This window comes from Urocitellus parryii, chromosome 4 (assembly GCF_045843805.1).
Source record: "Urocitellus parryii isolate mUroPar1 chromosome 4, mUroPar1.hap1, whole genome shotgun sequence".
Taxonomy (NCBI): domain Eukaryota; kingdom Metazoa; phylum Chordata; class Mammalia; order Rodentia; family Sciuridae; genus Urocitellus; species Urocitellus parryii.
This window is the reverse complement of record NC_135534.1, coordinates 117239895-117260458: the sequence shown is the minus strand read 5'-3', so window position 1 is coordinate 117260458 and position 20564 is coordinate 117239895. Positions and strand designations below refer to the sequence as shown.

Sequence of the window (20564 nt, the reverse complement as noted above, 5' to 3'; positions counted from 1 at the left end):
AACAACTTCATTAAAGAGGCCCTAAGAAACTTAGAGAGACCCCCATCTCAAAATAAAATAAAATAAAAGAGCTGGGGATGTAACTGGGTTAAATCCCCAGTATGGGGGGCTGGGGGAGCATGAGTCTTAGTGGCAGTAACACCCCCTTCAACTAGGTGTCCTAGTGGCAGGTTATTGAAGAAACTCAGCAATGAAGGCTGCAAACATTTCTTTGGAAATTTAGTGCCATAAGCCCTTTCATTCTTTCTAGTAACATTAAGACAAAAAGTCTGTCATTAATAAAGTACCAGTAGCCGAATAAACTTTGCCAGACAATGTTCTAGGCAGATTTTCTTTCTTATTTTTTGAATGAAAATGAAATTTATGCTCAAGAGTCAAGACTTGCTTGAGTTGGCTTATTTCATTCTCTGTGGAACAGCCCAGTAATCCTTCACAGAAAGAAGACATCCGTCATCTCTGAAGGTAGGAGGGGTAACACCATCATAACAGATCAATACTTTGCACAGTCAATAAAACAAGGAGTCTCAGTGGAAGTTAAAGTATTTATTGATGTGTTTAAACTCTGTACATTCTCCACAGATCATATTAAGGAGTCTGTAGGTGAAGTTTAATCTGTGCATAGTGGGAAGAGACATGGATAAGGTCAAAGGGAGGAAGGAAAACAAAAAAAGTCACACACACACACACAAAAAAAAAAAAAAAAAAAGGAAAAAAAAATACACCACAGGTTACCAGAACCTTCAACTGAAAATGGGAAAAAGGAAAAGCTGTGAGCATCAACATGAACTATACAAGCATTACAGAGACTCATGTGAAAGAAACAAAAAATCTTCAAAGCTTTCCACAGTGTCTAAAGATCCAGTTTTGTGTACAACCCGCAACATTCTCTTATCACATAAATATTCCCCATGCTCTCTTCTGGACCCTCCCTCATCTACTTATAGTAGTGTCTTCTCTGGATGACAGGAGAGGAAGCAGAAGTGAAAGTACAAAAGGAGGCCAAGGGTCAGTGCCTTAGAGGGAGACATCCAAAGAAGAAGAGACTGCACATCTGCACACAATTTTAAAGGGGAAGTGAAGAGTAAAAAGCTACAGTAAGTGAACAAAAAATAGTGAAACAATTTCACAAACTACAGGCTAGTTGCTGTGGAAGAACTGGATTTAGAAGGAAAGCAGCAGTGGACACCCCCATCTGTATGCATTAGGCTTGCCGAAAGACACGGGAACAAAAATGCCTTGACACCCCACCTTGGGGACATAACTAGTATGAAGACACCAAGGCACCCACCCAGACTGCAAACACTGGGCTTCCAAGAGACTACTGACCCTTCAGAATCATTTAGCAAGGGCATCATGATGTGCTTCATGGTCAACTGCAGTTTCCTATTCCACTAAGTTTCTCAGCAATTTTCTGAAAGTTTAAAAAGGGAATACTGCCTTTTTATCTTTTTTAAATAATAAAAATCAGAACAGTGAATGAGCCTAAAGAGTTGACTTAGACACAATGTAACTGGAACAGTCTGCATATACAGTCTATCATTGAAAATCAACAATTTCCATTTATATAGAGAGCATGTGAGACCATACAATAGAAGTGGGATTTGATTAATTTAAAAAAGAAAACTACATCCATCAGATATCTGCAATAGATCTTTTTTTTTTTCATTTTACTTAAGGTTTATATATCATATATTGTTATATTAACATTTTTCACCCATTTAAAAGAATGGAAATTGAAATTCTACAGTAGTACTTTATAGTCTTAAACAATCCAGGAGGTCAAGATGTAAGATGAGACCTTCTGGCAGCAGCTGGGGGTCAGCAATTGGTCCAAAATGCGGGACCTGTTCTGGCCCACTGTACCACCCCTTCATCCAGGGTGCCACATGCTTCCTGCTACTTAAATCTGCATTTGCTCTAGGTATTTGTAGGTTGGGTTTTCATAACCATGGTTCTGCATCTTGTTCAGGTGACGCTCTTCTGGGGTAAGCATTGGGTCAACCTAGAAGAAAAGGTTAGAAGTCATTGTAATATATTTGAAGAGGCCTGTGCAGGGTCTCAGGAGACCAGAGTTATTTGCTGCTATTTGAACTTGGGCCAAGGCAGAACAAAGTACAGCTCCTCACCTCCACAATCCCATGGCTAATGGTGCCATATTGCCTCTTCCTCAGCATCACCAGGCTGATGACGATGACTGTGGCAATGGCCACTGCAATGACCAGTAAGCCAATAAGAGCACTGCTGCTCAGACTGAAGTCCTCCCGCAGAGGTCCCACAGATTCCTAAAATAAAGAAGATGGGGAACAAAGTCCAATGACCACCTGCAAACCATGAGACAGGTAATTCAAGGAGGGTCACGAGCCTTTAAAGTTGGGTTTCTAAAACCTAAGGGAGCAGAACAAAATCCTACTTCACGTTAACTATCCAAATGGGAAGAATGCCCTCTTTTCCAATCTCTAGAGATTTTCATTTTAGTTTTCTTACCCAAAAGTATGAGAGCCCTTATTTGCTTAAAACACAAGTCTCCTCTATGTGAACTGAGCAGACTAGAAACAGCCAATATTGACATGAAATCTAGAATTGGGTTCTGGAATTAACCACATACCGGTTCTTCCTCAAGGCCTCCAACTCTCTCAGCATTGAAAATCATTTCCTTAACATCCAGAGTCTCATCAATGACCTGGAAGATTAATGAAAACGTCAGCAACTACCAAGTGGGTAGGAGTGGAAATTTACTTTAAGTATTATTGCTTCTTTTGTACTCCATTTGGTGTAGAAAGCAGACATATATTTGACACCTACTAACCAGACAGTTCTGTCACAACCCCTTAATGCAAATGGGGATACAAAAATTACTGTGTGGGAGCTGGTCTAATAAGGGATTTCACTTGCATTTTTTTGAGGGTGGTGGTGGTGATGTTTACCTATTGAATCAGGGGTGCTTTAACCACTGAGCCACATTCCTAGTCCTTTTTATTTTGAAACAGAGTCTTACTAAGTTGCTGAGGCTGGCTTTGAACCTCCAATCCTCCTGCCTTAGCCTCTGGAGCCACTGGGATTACAGGCATGCTCCACCGTGCCTGACCACTTGCATTTTTCTTTAGGGAGCTATTGTGGATACATGTCTCAGGAAAGACTACTAAGAAGCCATGTTTAATTATCAAACTTAGTTAAAAATAATCCAGAAACATAAATGACAGGAAACAGAAGAATATAAAGGGGTATAACTCTGCAGTATAAAAACTAAGCCCAACTTTAAGTTATTAAATTGTAACTCACTTGAAAATGGCTTCTAGTGTTATTGATATGTTTAGGTGCAAATGTTATTTTCCTACTGTATTAAGAGATAAAATACTACAGTGAAAGACTTCATGAGCCCTTCTCATCTGCAGATGCTAAGTGACACAGCTAATTTAGAAGGACAGCTGGAGCTTCCATCTCCTACTGGATATGAAGTGCTAACATCAGGCCAATGATTCTAATGAGTCTCAAAAGGAAATGTTCTGGGCAGAAGAGAGAATGGGCTCACCATATTTTCATCCACTTTATTCTTACTGTTTATCACTTTCTCTTCTGCACCAATCAGTCCCCCGTCCTGCTCTCCTACTCCAGACCCTGTGTGGGGAGAGATCACAGCTGAGTTTCTAGGAGCCCCACTGTGGGCCAATATCACAGAAACAGCAAATTTCTGCCTGAGGGCCAGGAAGCCCCCTCACCAAGTGCCTCCCCCCACCTCCGACGCAATATGCCACTGCGTTCCCATGTTTGAGGATGTGCTGTGCTCTACAAGGATGAATGACAGAGGTATTTTCCAAGGACCGATGGGTATAATGTAGGAGGACAGAGAGCTTACTTGTCCTCCACTTGGGAAAAAAAAAAAAAAGAAAGAAAATATACAGCCTTCAGGGAGAATGTTTATTTTAAAATAGATAAAAATTGAGTCTGAAGGCATTCTAGCAAGAAAAACATGCAGCACCCTCATATGTGACACTGCTGAGCACCTGCTATCCCAACAACTTGATTCTTCAGCACCCAGGATTTTCCATATGTACAAAGGAGGACAATCACACAGCAATGATCTGCATGTTTGCCTTGTGCATGACAGTTTACTCCACAGGTAGTTCTTTCCGTCTCAAATACCCTCCTAGACACCTCAAGCTCTACTATTTGTCCTTCAAGCTTCAGCTCCTCTTGGCGGATATACCCAGGTTATAACATTTTGTAATTATCAGTGTCCTTTTGTCTCTCCCACAGGTTGTATTCCTTCTCAGAGTCTAGATCCTAGATGATCACATCCTAAATGACACATACAGAATGAACAGGAACAAAGCATTCCATCAACAGGGAGAATTCTAACACCAGGGTGGGAAAATGCCTTTCTCTACAAGGAACAATAGTAACTCTTCTCTTTCCAAGGTCAGACACTGCTGAATCAATGGCACTTGAAATGATAGCATCCAAATACATAGCATGACTGACCCAGCACAGACACAGGGAGGCTGAAAGAGGGCAAACCTCTTTGTATAGCTCCAAAGCACATGATTTCTAGTTATCAAAAGTTTCTTATTAATTATACCTATAGTCCTATACACATCTGTGACTTATTATAAACAGACCAACCTGACAGCATACTCAACATTCATTGGTAATTCTCTGCAAGTGAATAAAATTCCAATGTGAGTTTATGCACCATGGTGCTATTTCTGGGCTTGTTAAAGGCAGACAAGTCTAGCCAGAAAGCTAAGGGTTTTTTGTTTGTTTATTTTTAGTGGTACTAGGGATGGAACCTGGGAACATTTTACCACTAAGTTACAATCCCAGTTGCCCTCCTCCCACTTTTTTTTTTTTTTTAATTTTGAGAGGCTCTTAAGTTGCCAAAGTTGGCCTTAAAATTGTGATCCTCCTTCAGCCTCCCAAGTAGCTGGGATTACAGATGTGAATCACAGCTCCCAGCAATAAAACAAAGCTTTCTAGCTCACAACTAGAATCATTCTTAACACAGAACAATAGCAGAAATTAACACTACCTAATCTGCTGAACTTGAAGGTTAGTGAATTCATTAACTTATTATATATCATAGCAGCTACAAATGATTACTTTTTTCTAAACCTTTCACCTGAAAGCAATAATACTGTGCCTCGACTATTTGAGAAAGAAGGGAGTTACCTGAGCAAGGACCCAGCCCAGCAAATCTAATTCTGAGCTCATCTATCTTGTTCCCTTTCCTCAGAATCTTGCAAAGGCAGAATCCAATTCAAAAAATGTGGTTCTGAACCAACTCACACAAAGACCTACTACCAATCCACACGTTTTAATACCTTTTTTGGGGGCGACAAGGTGCTGGGGTTTGAACTCAGGGCCTCATACATGCTAGGTGAGTGCATTACCACTGAGCCACATGCTCAGCTCCCTGTTATAATACTTTCTTGCTGGTAAAACCCACATTTTGTAAATACTAACCAAAACCACTTTGGTTTTATGAAGTGCATAAACAAGGGACTTCAAGGGACCAAAAGTTAATGGTTAAATTGTTGCAACTCATAACAGTTTAAGTACAAAGGCAAAAGCCAGTTTAGTGTCTAGAAAATTCATCTTTATCTATAAACATCTAAGATGTGCTGTCGAGAGGAATGTTACCAGTGATCTCCAAAAAGAGACATACCCCAGTCGAACATAGTAAAGCATTTTCAGAAGATTCAAATCACTTTTATGTTCTAAGAGTGAATTGTGGTATAAATCAGAATACCAAATTCTCAGCCAGGGAACACTGTTTGGTCCATCCATAATCAGACTGGCAAGCCAAAAGAGTGGGCTCATAAAAAACATGAAGTATTCTCAGTGACTTCAAAGAGTGGACTGCCCAACTACCCAGGGAATTCAACAACTGAGAATGGGAACCTAGGCAACAGAAACCACATGGGCTCTGAGCCAAGAGACTGGGTACAGACCCCAGGTCTTCTACTTTTTACATTCAAGACTTGCAAGTCATGGCAATCTCAGAGACTTCTTCAAATTGCCTAATCTAGAAAATAGAGCTCAAAATCTGCCCTACAGGGAGGTCTGAACCATCAAACAAGACTGGGGGGTCAAGGCATTCAGCACATTGCTTTCCTGAACTGTCTTCAAAACTATAGATTACTACAGCAAGGGTTTGTTCACCTGTCTCCACTTGTTGCACCTATCAGCTTCTCACATTTGAGAAATGCTACAATTCAGGGATATAAGATGAGTAGAACACAGGGCAGAGACAGTAAAATAGAAGGGAAAAAGATATAGGTGGGAATAGCAAAAAAAGAAAAGAAATGAGGGAAAAACAAAAACCAAAAACCTGACTGTAAATTATGCAAATTCTTACATATATTAGAACTCAACAACCAACCTGTTTAAACAGAAGCTATTTTAAAAAACCTACCCAGATTAAAATGATTCAGAAAAACATCTGTTTTGGTTACTTTAGAAGGAAAGCTTTAAGATGGCCATTCAGTAACCAACACCACTGACACTAGATTTTGAGTGCAGGAAAGCTGGCCCAGCTCACATGGAAGTAGAGCTACTCTGGCTCCTCTCACAGCCATGGCTGAAGAAATGAGGTGGAAAAGATCAGATGATGGCATGAAACAGAAAATGAAACTTCCAACACGCTGGAGAAGTGAAAAGGAATGAAGGTCTTAAAGGGAACATCTTTGACAAACCAACCTTTTTTCATTGGATGGTACAACTCCGGCTGAGTGTCTAGCAGAAAGGAAAACAATAAAAAACAAAACAGCACAAAAGGAGATTAAGAAAGAAAATGGCTTCTTTCAGAATTTCTGTCTTAGAATTTCTCTACAGTGTCAACAATAGGCATTTTTTCCTTAAAAACCATTCCAAAATATCCCATAAACGAACAGCAGTAAGATCCACAGCAAATCATTAAAAGGTATCCTTGAAGAGACAAAAAGTAGTAATCTGACTTGTGCCTTTTGAGGGAATTTCTGAAATTAGTTTAGTACATAAAATTATTCTTCGAAAACAGCAAAAATTGAAGTTAATATTGATTGTGGTTTGCTTGTAAGGAGACAAGGTCCCAGCTGAACTAATGTCCAAGATGCCCCAACCTCAAACAAGCATAAAAAAGTTGTTCATATATGACCACCCAATAGCCCCACAGGTTTGAGATTGTAAGATTAAGATAAGTATTAAAAATGGGGTAACATATCTTTACCCACTATTTTCACAGTTCCTGTTTTGTTATTAAAGGGCCAACTATTGAGTTTGTGTAGTTCAATGAGTAGTGTAGAAGGCATTTCTAAAGGCTAAGCTGACTGCACACATACCATTCAATTTGACACCTTCCCCAGACCTCTATTCCAGCACTATACAGTCATGTGACTGTACCCCAGTGACTACAGGGCATTGTCAGTTGGGGTTCAAATCCTGACTCTCCACCTATAAGCTACATGACCCCGGGGACAAGTACTTAACTTTTTAAACCTTGGAATCCTCAAAGGGGGATACTCACAGTACCTACCTTAGAGGATTACTCTGAGGATTGAATGAAAGCATCCAAGCCAAATGCTTAACTAAAGTTGGCATGTAATCACAGTTTCATAGCTGTGGGCCATTTTTATCATTACCATCACCATTAGCAGCAGCAGTAATCAGAATCTGATTATATATACTGGTCTCAGGGCATGGTCTCTGCAGCTTGTTTATTTCTGGTGCAGACTCAAGGCTTTTAGAGATACTTTTAGACATTGAAAACCAGCAAGGGAATAAAGGAAAGCATGCCTGACTAGGAGCCAGATGACATAGCTTCTTACCCTACCACACTAGAGATGTTGACCCTGAGTCAGTTCAGGCACCTCCTCAACCCCTCCCCTATCTATCTCCCAAGACTAACAAAAAAACACAGTAAAATATAAAGGTGATATCTCACTTGCCAAGTGACTCCCACATGTGAGGGGTATCACATCAGCATGAAGAGCAGTGGGCTTGAAGCAATCCAAAAGGAGGTTTTTTTTTTTTTTTTTTTTTTTTTGGGGGGGGGTGGAGGTGGGGATAAGCCAGGGCCTTGTGCATGCAAGGCAAGCACTCTACCAACTAAGCTATATATCCCCAGCCCCAACAGAGGAGTATTCTTGACTTCATGGTGATACTGAAGCCAATTAGTTGGCAAGACCTAGAACAGTACCCACACCACAGCAGGTGGTGGGGGAGTCTCGTCTCCCCAACTCTTACCAGTAATACAACCTCCCCAGCTCAACCCAGTTTGAAAACATGAACTCCAGTTTTCTAATTTCTTTCTCCCAGCCCCATGGGTCAAGAAGTGCACTGAGGACCATACGCACCTTCATTCTCAGGTAAGGATGGGAAGGGATGGAAGGGGTGGAACGGTGGGATCTCGTCACTCTCCTCAGAGCTCACCCGGACGTCCATAGTGCTCTCTGAGATGGAGGCAGTGAACTGGTCCATGTCTGCTCGCTGTTCCTGAAGAAGCTCATCTGACAAAGAAAGACACAGCAGGGAATAGAGATGCAGTTTTCACAAAGACCTAGTATCTATGTACAGGACCAGCAGTCTGAAAAAGGCTAATGCTTGTCATTTCAGAGCTCATGATCCACAGTGTCCCACCAGTTTACAACGCAGCTGACCACTCACTCCCAGAAACACCTTCCCCAACTCTGTAACACAGCAGAGCTTCAGCAAGGAACCCAGGGCTCCATCATCAGAGTCATCCTCTGTTTCCACGCTCTGGTTATATGCTCTCCTCCAAAGCTAGTTTTGGGTTTTGAATTGTACAATTTATGATGTTTTAATTGTATAATTTATGATGTACACGTTTTGATATACATAGTGAAATGATTACTAACTATACAAATTAACACACCCATCATCTTACTTTTTATTGGTAAGAATGCCTAAAATCTACTTTCCTGGCAAATTTTCAGCATACAATAATATTAACTGCAGTGTTTACACTGTACATGCAGCCACAATTTCATACCCTTTGACCTATTTTGCCAATGTCAGTTAAAAAAAGAAAAAATCCATGCATCATGGCTTCCATAGCTATTGCCCAAACTGTCAACTGCCTCATCTACCTTAGATATTCTCTTAACATACAACAGCACTTTCTATTTTAACCTGTACAAAGAGAATTCTAGATTTTCTTCCCCACCTCAGTGAACACTAATACTACCATCCATACATACAACTACTTTGACGCCTGTATGTTATTCTTGATGTTCTTCCTCACCCCACATCTAACTCTCAGCATATCCCTTCACCCTTCTCTGGAATATCCTAAAAATATCTCCCATCATCTCAGCACACACTACCACCATCTCTCTCCAGGATTTTCATAAACATTTCCTGTCTGATTTCCAAGTTTAATTAGCTCTCCACATGGCAGTCAAGTGATTTTTTTAAATTCTTATATTTATTTTTAGTTGTAGATGGACACAATACCTTTATTTTATTTGTTTATTTTTATGTGGTGCTGAGGACCGAACCCAGTGCCTATGCACGATAGGCAAGTGTTTTACCACTGAGCTACAACCCCAGCCCAATATATATATATATATATATATATATTTTTTTTAATTCATGTTCTTTTTTTAAAAAAGCATAATCCATATCCAGTTACTCCCTAGGTTAAAGCCCTCTAAAAGTTTCCTATTAAAATCTTAAATAAATCCAAATGCCTTGATTTTACTCAAATTGCTTCATACTCTGGACCCTGTCTATTTCCCAGGCCTCACTTCCCCTTATTATGATCTAGCCACACTGATCTACTTGAATGCACTGACTTAAATTTTAGGCTTTGATATTCATCATTCCCACTGCAAACAATATGTTTTCCCTTGTGATCTTTGCATAGGCAGCTTGTGCTTATTTAGATCTCTAGTTATTTTCCCCCGAAGCAGCAATCCTGACCTAAAGTCACTCCTCACTATTACATCCTGCTTCTAAAGTTCTACTTAGCATTTATAACCATCTGACACTTGGTTAGTATTTCATTCCATTTTGCTGCCTGTTTCTCTCCTACTGTAATAGAAACTCTACCATTGTACTCTGGAAAACACAGTAGACATGATAAAACTTGTTAAATAAATGAACTGAGAGAGAGAGAAGGTGGGAATGTGTATAAAACAGAGTACCTTGAACTGCTGAATATATCAACAATTAAGGTGATAGTGGCAGCGAGAGGATGGGGTGGATAGTAAAAGGAAATTTCCAAGGCCCCTGTAATTTCACACCCTGGATTTTCTTCTTCCGCTAACAAGAGTGAAGATCAATGGAACTCCAGGCTCCCCGCCAGGACATCTGTCCTTGGGGACTCCTTGACCTTTCTATGTGAGCTCCAGTCTTCCAGACCCCTGAAGCTACAGTGAGATAATGTCCTACTCCACTGGCCTTGCTGACTCCTATTTCTCTCATCTTGTTCAGCCATGGTGCCTGAGCCTCACTCAGCAAGAAGTCCCAACCTGCCCTTGACACACTCATCAAGTACCCACCAATTTCCTCTTGAATTTCTTGCGCTACATAAGGAACTTTGTAGAGCAGAGAGAGGCTTTGGTTCCTTCTTTCTTCAATCACGTGAAGGTGTGTCATTACCTGGAAGCACAGTTACGATGGAGAGGTCTTATCACTGAAAACAACCAGGCCAGAAAGGAACATGAAGGCAGAAAGACATATACACACACACAGAAAGACAAGTTCAAAAGGTACTTTTTTTTTTTTTTTGGTACTAGGGATTGAACTCCAGGGCATTCAGCCACTGAGCCACATCCCCAGTCCTTTTTTATATTTTATTTAGAGACAGGGTCTCACAATCCTCCTGCCTCGGCCTCCCCAGCCACTGGGATTACAGGTGTGCACCACCACGCCAAGCAAAAGGTGCATTCTTTATTGAGTCCAACAGGACAGTTCCTCAGAGGAAATGTATTATTCTCCATACCATATTTACCAACTGCTAAAGTGTAAGAATATGTTCAGGCAACATTATAATACCACTAGATGACATAAGAATATATCTACAGGAAGACTCCAAATTAAAAGAAACTTTAGTTTAAAAATATTTGCTAGCCAGTTACTTGATTTTCATACAAGGCACTTATCACCAACTACACAGAGTTAAAGAGCCCCACTTTTTACAGTGCTGGATGTTTAAAAAGGTTTAGTTGAATGAAAAAGGGAAAGTGTCAGTTAATTTTTATCATTGATCCCACATATCTAAAAAGTAGATATGTGGGAAGACCATTTATGGCTTTTGCTTAGTGAAGCAAATACTTAACATAATTATTATGGTAACCAGGAGAGTTGGTGGCACACACTTCTAATCCCAGTGACTTGGCAGACTAAGGCAGGAAGATCTCAAGTTTGAGGTCACCCTGAGCAATTTTGCAAGACACTGTCTCAGAAAATAAATAAATAAAAAGGGCTGAGGATATGGCTCAGTGGTAGGAACTTCACAGGGTTTAATCCCCAGCACTGGGGAAAAGATGATTATGATGGTAAAGAATAGAATTAGTTAATTCCTATTTAACTAAATCACTATTCTTTAAAATAACGCATGCTGATTTTTTTTCTAGTACCAGAGATCAAATCTAGGCCCTCATGCTTTCTCGCAAGGAATCTAGCACTGAATTGCATCCCCATCCCTACCATCCCTAAAAAAACTGATTTTAAGGAACTGTTAAAGGAAGTTATTGACTATAGCTCACTTAGTTTACTATCCTTTCTGAATGTACAAGTTTCAAGATTGTTTATCCAACTACAAAAAAGTCATTCAGGGTGGAGCTGAATGGTGACCTGGGATAAAGTTCACATTAAGGATACAGTGAGGCATACTCTTGTTGCTCACACAAGCTCCTACTCTAAGCTAAGCCCAGTCAGACTTGCAGTTACTCCCTTTGCCTAAAGAGGGTGCTGAAAGCCAATGCATTAATTACATGGGCTTGAAGCCATTAAGATGTAGAGTCAAAATGAAAAAAAGTTAAATGTAAAGATGCTTTTATTGAAGACTGATGGGTCTCTGATCTTTAAAAGCAAGGATGAAAGCAATTTAATTTTATATTTGCCATTCTGTCATTCAAGTAAATTGATGGGAAAGCATAAGAGTGAGTACCTTAGAGAAAAAGGGCAAATGGAACTGAAATGTACCACTTACAGCCTCAGCAAGTGTTGACGCTGTTTATACTTACTCAGATGAACTAAGAAACCATCTGAGAGGAAGTTCATATACCCACAGCAGGACAAGAGCCACAGGGTGGAATACTGGAAATTAGCGCCTTTATAGTATCTCTTGAATTATAGAGCAATAAGGGGGTAAAAGCATCATCTCACTCATATTCAGGCAGAAGTTTCTTAGGTTGAGAATCTCTGATTTAAAAATCCAAAAGCATAAATGCTCTAAAAACTGACACATTTTGAGTGCTGACATAATGCCACAAGTGGAAAATTCACAGTTGACTTCATATGAAGGTTGTATTCAAAACGCAGGTACACTAAAAATACTGCATAACATTACTTTCAGGCTATGCATATAAGGTGTACATGAAACAAATGAATTTCAGGTTTACACTTGAGTCCTATTCCAGGATATTAGGACATCCCATATGTACATGAAAAATACTTTAAAGTCCAAAAAAATCCAAAATCAGAAAAGCATTTTAGATCTTGGGTTTTTCTAGCATTCAGATACTTGGCTACACTTTGACAGAATGACAAGTTCAAAGTGGACAGTAAATAGGATCCAGGAAAGCTGGATCTACCCACACCCCAGCCAAGATGTTCTACAATGGGAGGACTCTACTTCCCACTCTACTTGGTATGGGACTTTGCTCTCACTTGCAAATGTTGTCCAATTATTAATTCAATATATGGATTGAAACACCCCTTTCTATTCTCACCTCACAAAATAGGCTATTTTTTAAATAGAAAATACAGCATAACAATCTAATTTTAAACAAAAAGTTTGGAAAATTACATTCTGTATTAAAAAATCAGTAGGACCCAAGAAGCCTAACCTAGTCCAACAAAATGCATCTAACTCAATTCAACAAAATGCATTTCTCTACCTTTCTTCTCAGAGTACTCCTGGACTACTGTGCCTTTTCTCCCTCTTTTCTACTCCATCTGATATGAAGCAAAGCCTTTAACAAGCCCATATCATATACTTCCCAGAGTCCTAGATCCATCTCCTTCCTATATTCCCACTTTTCAAGAGTCTGAGTTCTTCTTTTCCCCCAAACACCCAAATTCTAATGTAAACTCTATATATTTAAAGATGATTATTCACCTTTATAATTAATAAAATTAATTTCATACTAGCTGAAAGACGCTCAAGGGTACTTAGGTGATATAACTGTACTGTCAGATGATATGAAAGATTTTGTCATGTAGATGGTGATACAACTTCTCACCAACAAGTGGAACAAAACTCAGCTTATATATTCCTAATACCTCTAGGCAGATTATGACCATAACATACAGAAAAAGTTCGGAGGGACCCATGCTGTAATTGTATTCTATGTATAATGGTACCATCAGCACAGCATTATATTTAAAATATGGAAGGAAATAAGATCAGTGATGTTATTACAAGGCCATCTAGGAAAATGAAGAGGCTGAGCTGCTAGACTTCCTAGCTTAAAATAAACCTGTATTATAGGTGAAAATCATTTTCTTGGAATATATGAAAAGTAAAAACAAGTTGATATATGGATAATACCAAAATGAGAAAGAGGAACCAGAAACAAGTCTCTACAGATAACTCTAAAGTAAAGCTGGACTCACTATGGAACAAAACCCAGGAATGTAAACATGTCTTAAAAAAAACCCTAAATGCACAGAAGACTCTCTTAAAAATATTTTTGTGGTATTAAGAGATGGAACCTTTGCACATGCTAGGCAAGTACTTTATCAGTGAGCTACTCTCCTAGCCCAAGACCAACTTTTAAGATCTGCTTAATATATTTGTCTAGAAAGGGTTTTCAAATATTAATTCTGGTAATATCCTAAATCAGAAATAAACTGATAGAAAAACCAATTTAGAAATCGATTATATTTTCAATACAATCATGCATTTCTAAACCTTCAGAAACTTTAAATACAAAGTACTTAGTATAAGGTATGGAAAATATTTTTTTAATTTTTTTTTTTTTTTTTTTTTAGTTGTAAATGGACACAATACCTTTATATATTTTATATGTGGTGCTGAGGATTGAACCCAGTGCCTCACATGTGCAAGGCAAGTGCTCTACCACTGAGCCACAGCCCCTGGAAAAGATATTTTTAAGAGTGCTACAACAACAACCAATGCATGTACTGAATGTCTTTGGAAATCAAAAATCATTTTCTAAGAACAAACAATAAACACAACTAGAATGCTATCCTACCATCAGTCAAGGCCTATGTCCCCAAGGAAAATATTCTCAAGGCAGTCATTTGTGTCTGGCATACCTGGGATTTCATCTGGGCTGCCTTTTCTGGATCAACAGCCAACACATGCTGGTAATGACGAATGGTATGCAGGCGATCTTTATTCTCAGCACGGACATAACGCCGCAGAGCCTGGAGAATGCGATGAGGCTACAAGAGAGAATAGTTGTTTTAATATCCAGAGACTCAAGAATTAAAAACAGGTAGGAAACAAAGCATGAAAAATTCACTTAAGAATGTAAAGCTTATGGGGTTAGTGTTATGGCTCAGTGGTACAGTGCTTTGCCTAGCACATGTGAGGCACTGGGTTCAATCCTCAGCACCACCTAAAAATAAATAAATAAAATACATTTTAAAACAAAAAAGAATGTAAAGCTTAGCTATGAACAAGAATGAAAGCTGTAACTCTGAAAGCTTTAGCCTACCAAGTAACAAGAAACTCTTTCTAGGTGAAATACCAAACTAAGTTCCAGCATTGTATTAAATCTGTAAAAAATAGTATTTCCCAGAATCTCCAGCCACAGTCCTCCTCTAATAGTCTTCTTTCTTGGCTAAGCCTCTTGACATCTGAATTATAAGTTAGGAAGTCTCCTATGTCACCCTAAAGAGAAGAGTATACCAACTCACTCAGAAAGGATACAAATATCCTTCCAATACTTCCCATTTCCCAAAAGCAAGGCAGGTTAGAATTAAGAGACTAAAAAAAAAGGTTGAGATTGCTCACCCAAGAGTTTCAATATAAATTACTTCACCTTTTTCTTTTTGAATGGAACTGGTCCAAAAGCCTTCATTCATAGAAAGCAAATTTTTATTCTTTGAAAATAAGGCTATGACAGAAAATGCATAAATTGTGTTAATTCTTAAACAATATCCTGAGGTTATGCTTTTCTACATAATACCTTTTCTATCCTAATCTTTTTTCTTTACCATCAGCACTGCCAAAACTTGTCAGAAATATGTAAATTTTACCAACCTGTATGACATAAACTGGCATCATTTTAGGGTGAATAACACTGAGAAGACAACTCAAGAGTGATTCTGCTCTGACTACAACTCACCCGAGGGGGGTCAGACTGCAGGGCAGCCAGGTAATTCTCTAGAGCCATCCGTCGACGGTCGTTCAGCATGGCTTCCACACGGGCCAGGTGGGTTTCCACCAGCTGCTGCTTCTCACTAGCTGCTTCCTTCTCTAATGCTTTAACCATAGCTTGGAAGTGCTAACCCGTGAAAGAAGGAATAACATTTAATTTTCAATACCTGGAGGAAGTCTAAGCAAATGCCCTTAGGCTCACACGTTTCTCCATGCCCAGTGTCTATGCAAGACAGTAACAGGTTCAGAGAGTAAAGTGAGGGTAAGATCAAGATATGCTTCTGAGTTCTACCATGATAAATACTTCCTTAACTAAAAAAGTAAGTTAAATCTCAATGTTAGAGGAACTCCTAGCATTTCTGTAACTGAAATTACTAGCACTGCAAACTCAAGCTCAATATCTGTATTTTTCAGTGTACACTGCAATAAAGGAATAACACAAGGCTGACAGGGTATCTTAGTGGTGGAGAGCTTTCCTAGCATGCACAAGGCCCTGGGTTTGATTCCCTGCACCACAAAAAATAAATATACAGTGGAACCAACCTAGATGCCCTTCAATAGATGAATGGATAAAAAAAAAAAAATGTGGCATTTATACACAATGGAATATTACTCAGCACTAAAAAATAACAAAATCATGGCATTTGCAGGGAAATGGATGGCATTAGAGCAGATTATGCTAAGTGAAGCTAGCCAATCCCTAAAAAACAAATGCCGAATGTCTTCTTTGATATAAGGAGGGCAACTCAAAACAGAGCAGGGAGGAAGAGCATGAGAAGATTACCATTAAACAGGGACAAGAGGTGGGAGGGAATGGGAGAGAGAAGGGGAATTGCATGGAAATGGAAGGAGACTCTTATTGTTATACAAAATTACATATAAGAGGATGTGAGGGGGAAAGGGGGAAAAAAACGAGAGAGAGAAATGAATTACAGTAGATGGAATAAAGAGAGGGGAGGGGAAGGGAGGGGAGGGGAGATAGGAAGGGGATAGGAAAGGTAGCAAAATACAACAGACACTAGTATGGCAGTATGTATAAACATGAATGTGAATCTGCAATCTGTATATGTGGTAAATATGGGAGTTCATAACCCACTTGAATCAAATGTATGAAATATGATATGTCCAGAGCATTGTAATGTTTTGAACAACCAATAAAAAAAAATGGCTGCACCAATTTTCAGTCCTAAATCAATCAATCAATGGTTTTTTTCCATGTTAAGCAAGGGACTAACTTCCAAACCCTGAAATTGGCAAGCAGTAGTAAATATACTTTCAAACATAATACAATAATGTGGTAAGTTATGCTGAATCATGCCTTAAAGTTGTGAAGGGCAAGTTATCTATGAGATATCTAGCCAGGTTTAGAGGTACAATTTAGAGGCTGCTGAATTTAATTTCCTTGCATAAGATGCACTGGCTTGTAACTCTTAAGATTTTTCTAAGTCATTGATAAGAAAGCAAAGGTCTTCCAGAAAAGAACTAATATCACAAGAAGAAAAAGTTAGTAAGAAATGAACTAATTTAAAATGTAGTCAGGGTCTAGGGTATAGCTCAATGGCAGAGTGTGTTTAGCTCAAGTAAGTCCCTAAATTCAATCCCTAGCACACTGTGCCTGCCCCGCCACCCCTGCAGCCAAAAAAAAAAAAAAAAAAAAGTGTGTATATATATATATATATATATATATATATATATATATATTTGTTTTCCAAAACTAAAGCAGTCCTATAAATTGCTGTCCCTATTCCTAGCAACTTTCTTTTGCTGAAGGGGAATATAGTTAACTACTATGATTTTAAGGCTGTATTTTTACAAAATTAGAGATGAACTTATATCATTGTTTTCTGCCTTTTGACTTTTCATTCTGCCAATAAATAAGTAAATCAGTACTGCTGAAAAACAAGTCATAGCCCAAGAACAAAGATGACAGAGAACTTTTGCCAGGAAAGCAGATTAACAAGTGGCAGCTAAGCTGAGGTTACTTCCTGGCATGAATTAAGTATACTCTGGGAGGGGGTTTGGTTTCCTTCTACTGTAGGTGAGTAATACTAGAGGTGAAAAGAGAAAAATAGGTTACTTCCTTGTAACTTAAGCCCCTGAATAAAAAGAGGTGCCAAATTTAAATTTCCTAGGAGTTTGGCTTTGACCATATTTTTAACTGGTAGGTGGATGCTTTATCCTTGGAGAAGGCATCTTACCTGAATAAGGGTCTGCCTCTCTGCCTTGGGAAGGTTCTTGGCTTGAAGCTCTGCCTCTTCCCACTCTTTCTTTACCTACAAAAGGTTAAAAACACTTCACCAGAGAACAATCCTCTGAAACAACTTCCCCATTTTCTAAAAATACTGCCAGGCACTGAATCCAGTGTCGGAAACTGTGCAAAAGGAAACTGCATCATGTGCTCCCTTAAGAATTCAGGGTTGCTGCTGCCTCAGAAGGTTGTAGGCCTCAACTGTCCCCAGATGGAGCCTCAATTCCATGACCACCTTGTTATATAATCTTCGATTAGTTACTTTAAAAGTCTCTGTGCCTTAGTCTACTCCCCTAAAAAATTGAGGTTAGGGCTGGGGCTGGGGCTCAGAGGCAGAGCGCTCGCCTGGCATGCGTGGGGCGCTGGGTTCGGTCCTCAGCACCACACAAAATAAAAAGTTATTTAAAAAAAATTGAGTTTAATACCTATTTCTCAGAACTGCTATGGAGAACATAATGAGCATTTCCTATATGGTAATGCTCAATGCAGGTGAGGTACAGGTATTGGAGGGAGAGCTCAGGCCAAGCAAGATTTTCCTGTGTCAATCTCTTCTCAGTACTAAGTGCATTCAGGAGGAAGCTATACTCTGGGCTCTCACTGCTCTGAACTTAGAATGCTCTTAAGGAAACGAAAGTCTCTGAGACTTCAGAACCTTCCACAGGCAGTGGTATTTAAAGCCAGTGATGGCAAAGAAAAGCAACAAGTGAGTAATAGCTACAGGAAGAGCTCTGCAGTGTCTGCATCATGTCATACAGCAACTATATCCTTATGGAGACAGGGTAGGCAAGGACTCACCCATCCAGCAGGAGTTCCCCTGATACTCTGGAACCTCACTATTCCTTACCCATTACACAACATTCTAGAAAGATGGTGTCTCTTTCTTTGACTAAAGTTGAATCCCCAGCTAAAGAAAACAAAACAAGCCCCCCCCCCCCAAAAAAAAACCCAAACCCCCATGCTACTTAACTGCCAAGCACCATGAAGAATAACAGAATTGCCTAAGTTTACCCTGTCCATTCGGTTGCGGTGCCGAATTTCCAACTGTTCCTTAGCCTTTTGGAAGCGAGCATGCTCATTATCATCTGCAGAGGTCTCAAAATATACATCAACATCATTGGTTGGCAGAGGAGTTGGAGGAACTGAAACAAAATTACAGAAGGAGTTTGCTTTGAGGGTCAGGGATCAGTCAGATGCAGTGTTAAAACTGCACAGTGCTTTAGGAAGAAAACCAAGCTCAGGACCTGCAAGATGGACTCAATTTGTGTCATGCCTTACTACAAGTACAGGGTGCTACTGTCTGCCAAGTCTTCACTTTGTTGGATTACAGTGGGCAATATTCTTTACACAATATTCATCAACCATGTCAGTCCATGCTAATTCACCAATTTATTGGTAGCTCAGTCCCCTGGTATTTTCGTCACTCATGAGGCATCCACTCTGGACTGCAGTGCAGAAAAAGAGAAGCTGCTTTTATGTCTTCCCTTCATAATGTGAAACCTGAAAACCATTTTTAAAAAAACAGCCACCTTACTGATCATCAACTAATGGTGTCTGAATAGGGACCAGCATGAAATTAGACCCTGTAGAAGCACTTCCACAAATGTATACATTTTTGAGGAACTTACTTTTACTCTTTTGGCAATCCTTAGATCCTAGCTTGCTTCAGGAAACTGGCTAAACAGTCTTTAAATATAGACTGGGTAGAGAAAGCCCAACTCACTCTAGATATAATTTTTGAGTTTTCAATATCACTGAAGGACTCTTACACCCATCCCCAATTATTAGGGGATAATTGGGGTAAAAGTAAAACTAAGTTTCTGTAGTTTAGAAGGACACCTTCCATGGATGTGAAGATACCTTGGTCTTATTGGACTCATGACACTGACCAAAGGGCCTTTCTGGGCATCTGTCCAAACATAAGCCCATTGGAATGGACAACCCCTCACCTCACTGTTGTTCACACATAATCTCTTACTAGCACCAGGCAAGTAAGTGTAAGTATAATGGAGTTTAATCTCTAAGAGAAAGAACTGAGAAGGGAGCAAGTTCACTTGGCTAACTTCTTAAGAAACACCTCTGGAATTATGTGTTAGCCCAATTCATTCAAGATTTCCCAAACCAGGGAGGAATAATGTGTAACTTGTTTATCATGACAAATGCCAAAATACAACTAATTTCTACCTTGGAAACAAATTCACCCAATTTCCAGAACTATGTCATTTTAATCATTCTGACTAGGGCTTGGATTGTGGCTTAGCGGTAGAGCACTTGCCTAGCATGTGTGAGGCCCTGGGTTCGATCCTCAGCACCACATAAAAATAAAATAAAGATATTGTGTCCAACTACAACTAAAAAATAAATACTAAAAAAAATGTGACTAATAAAAATATTACTACAGATTAGCCAATCACTCCGAAGTTTTTCCATCAGAAGAATCTTCTTTGCTCCCTTTAATAAACCTAGAATAAAATCATGTGAAGAATATCTGAGTCCCAAATAAGTTTAAAGAGCAGACAGATCACATTCTCCAAGAAACTAAAAAATTCAGTCAAGGAGAATTCAAGTCCTTTGTGCTAAATGCACATCATTATCAGGGACACATGTCTGCAGGCTCATGAGTTGAGGATGGTTTCTATCACTGGGGAGAATACACATAATGCAAAACACAGTGTGCCTCCACCCTCCATGGGAACAAAAGGGGAAGAGGACAGCATGTCTAGAGATTTACTTCTAAAGACACAAAGGGCTCAGAGCAAAATCACTACAATTCATGAAGCTAGCACATCTACTTGCCTCAGA

The 20564-nt window shown here is 39.4% G+C and overlaps 1 protein-coding gene across 4 annotated transcripts in view; it reads right to left on the bottom strand.

Moving 5' to 3' along the window:
- Window positions 1–528: 528 nt before the first annotated feature.
- The window catches only part of Aplp2 (amyloid beta precursor like protein 2), a 70628-nt gene continuing 50592 nt past the window's right edge, over window positions 529–20564 (bottom strand). For 2 of the 4 annotated variants that reach the window (XM_026392398.2, XM_026392400.2), the window contains 11 exons: window positions 18774–18904; window positions 17716–17790; window positions 15486–15644; window positions 14449–14577; window positions 10500–10599; window positions 8331–8483; window positions 6697–6732; window positions 3530–3615; window positions 2606–2680; window positions 2127–2282; window positions 529–2002 (listed from right to left, as the gene is read on the bottom strand). In XM_026392398.2, coding sequence (XP_026248183.1) covers window positions 1901–2002; window positions 2127–2282; window positions 2606–2680; window positions 3530–3615; window positions 6697–6732; window positions 8331–8483; window positions 10500–10599; window positions 14449–14577; window positions 15486–15644; window positions 17716–17790; window positions 18774–18904 — 1202 coding nt within the window. In that variant the 3' untranslated portion in view covers window positions 529–1900. The remainder of the gene's footprint in view (window positions 2003–2126; window positions 2283–2605; window positions 2681–3529; window positions 3616–6696; window positions 6733–8330; window positions 8484–10499; window positions 10600–14448; window positions 14578–15485; window positions 15645–17715; window positions 17791–18773; window positions 18905–20564) is intronic. The other 2 variants (XM_026392399.2, XM_026392401.2) reach the window with 1 other exon arrangement.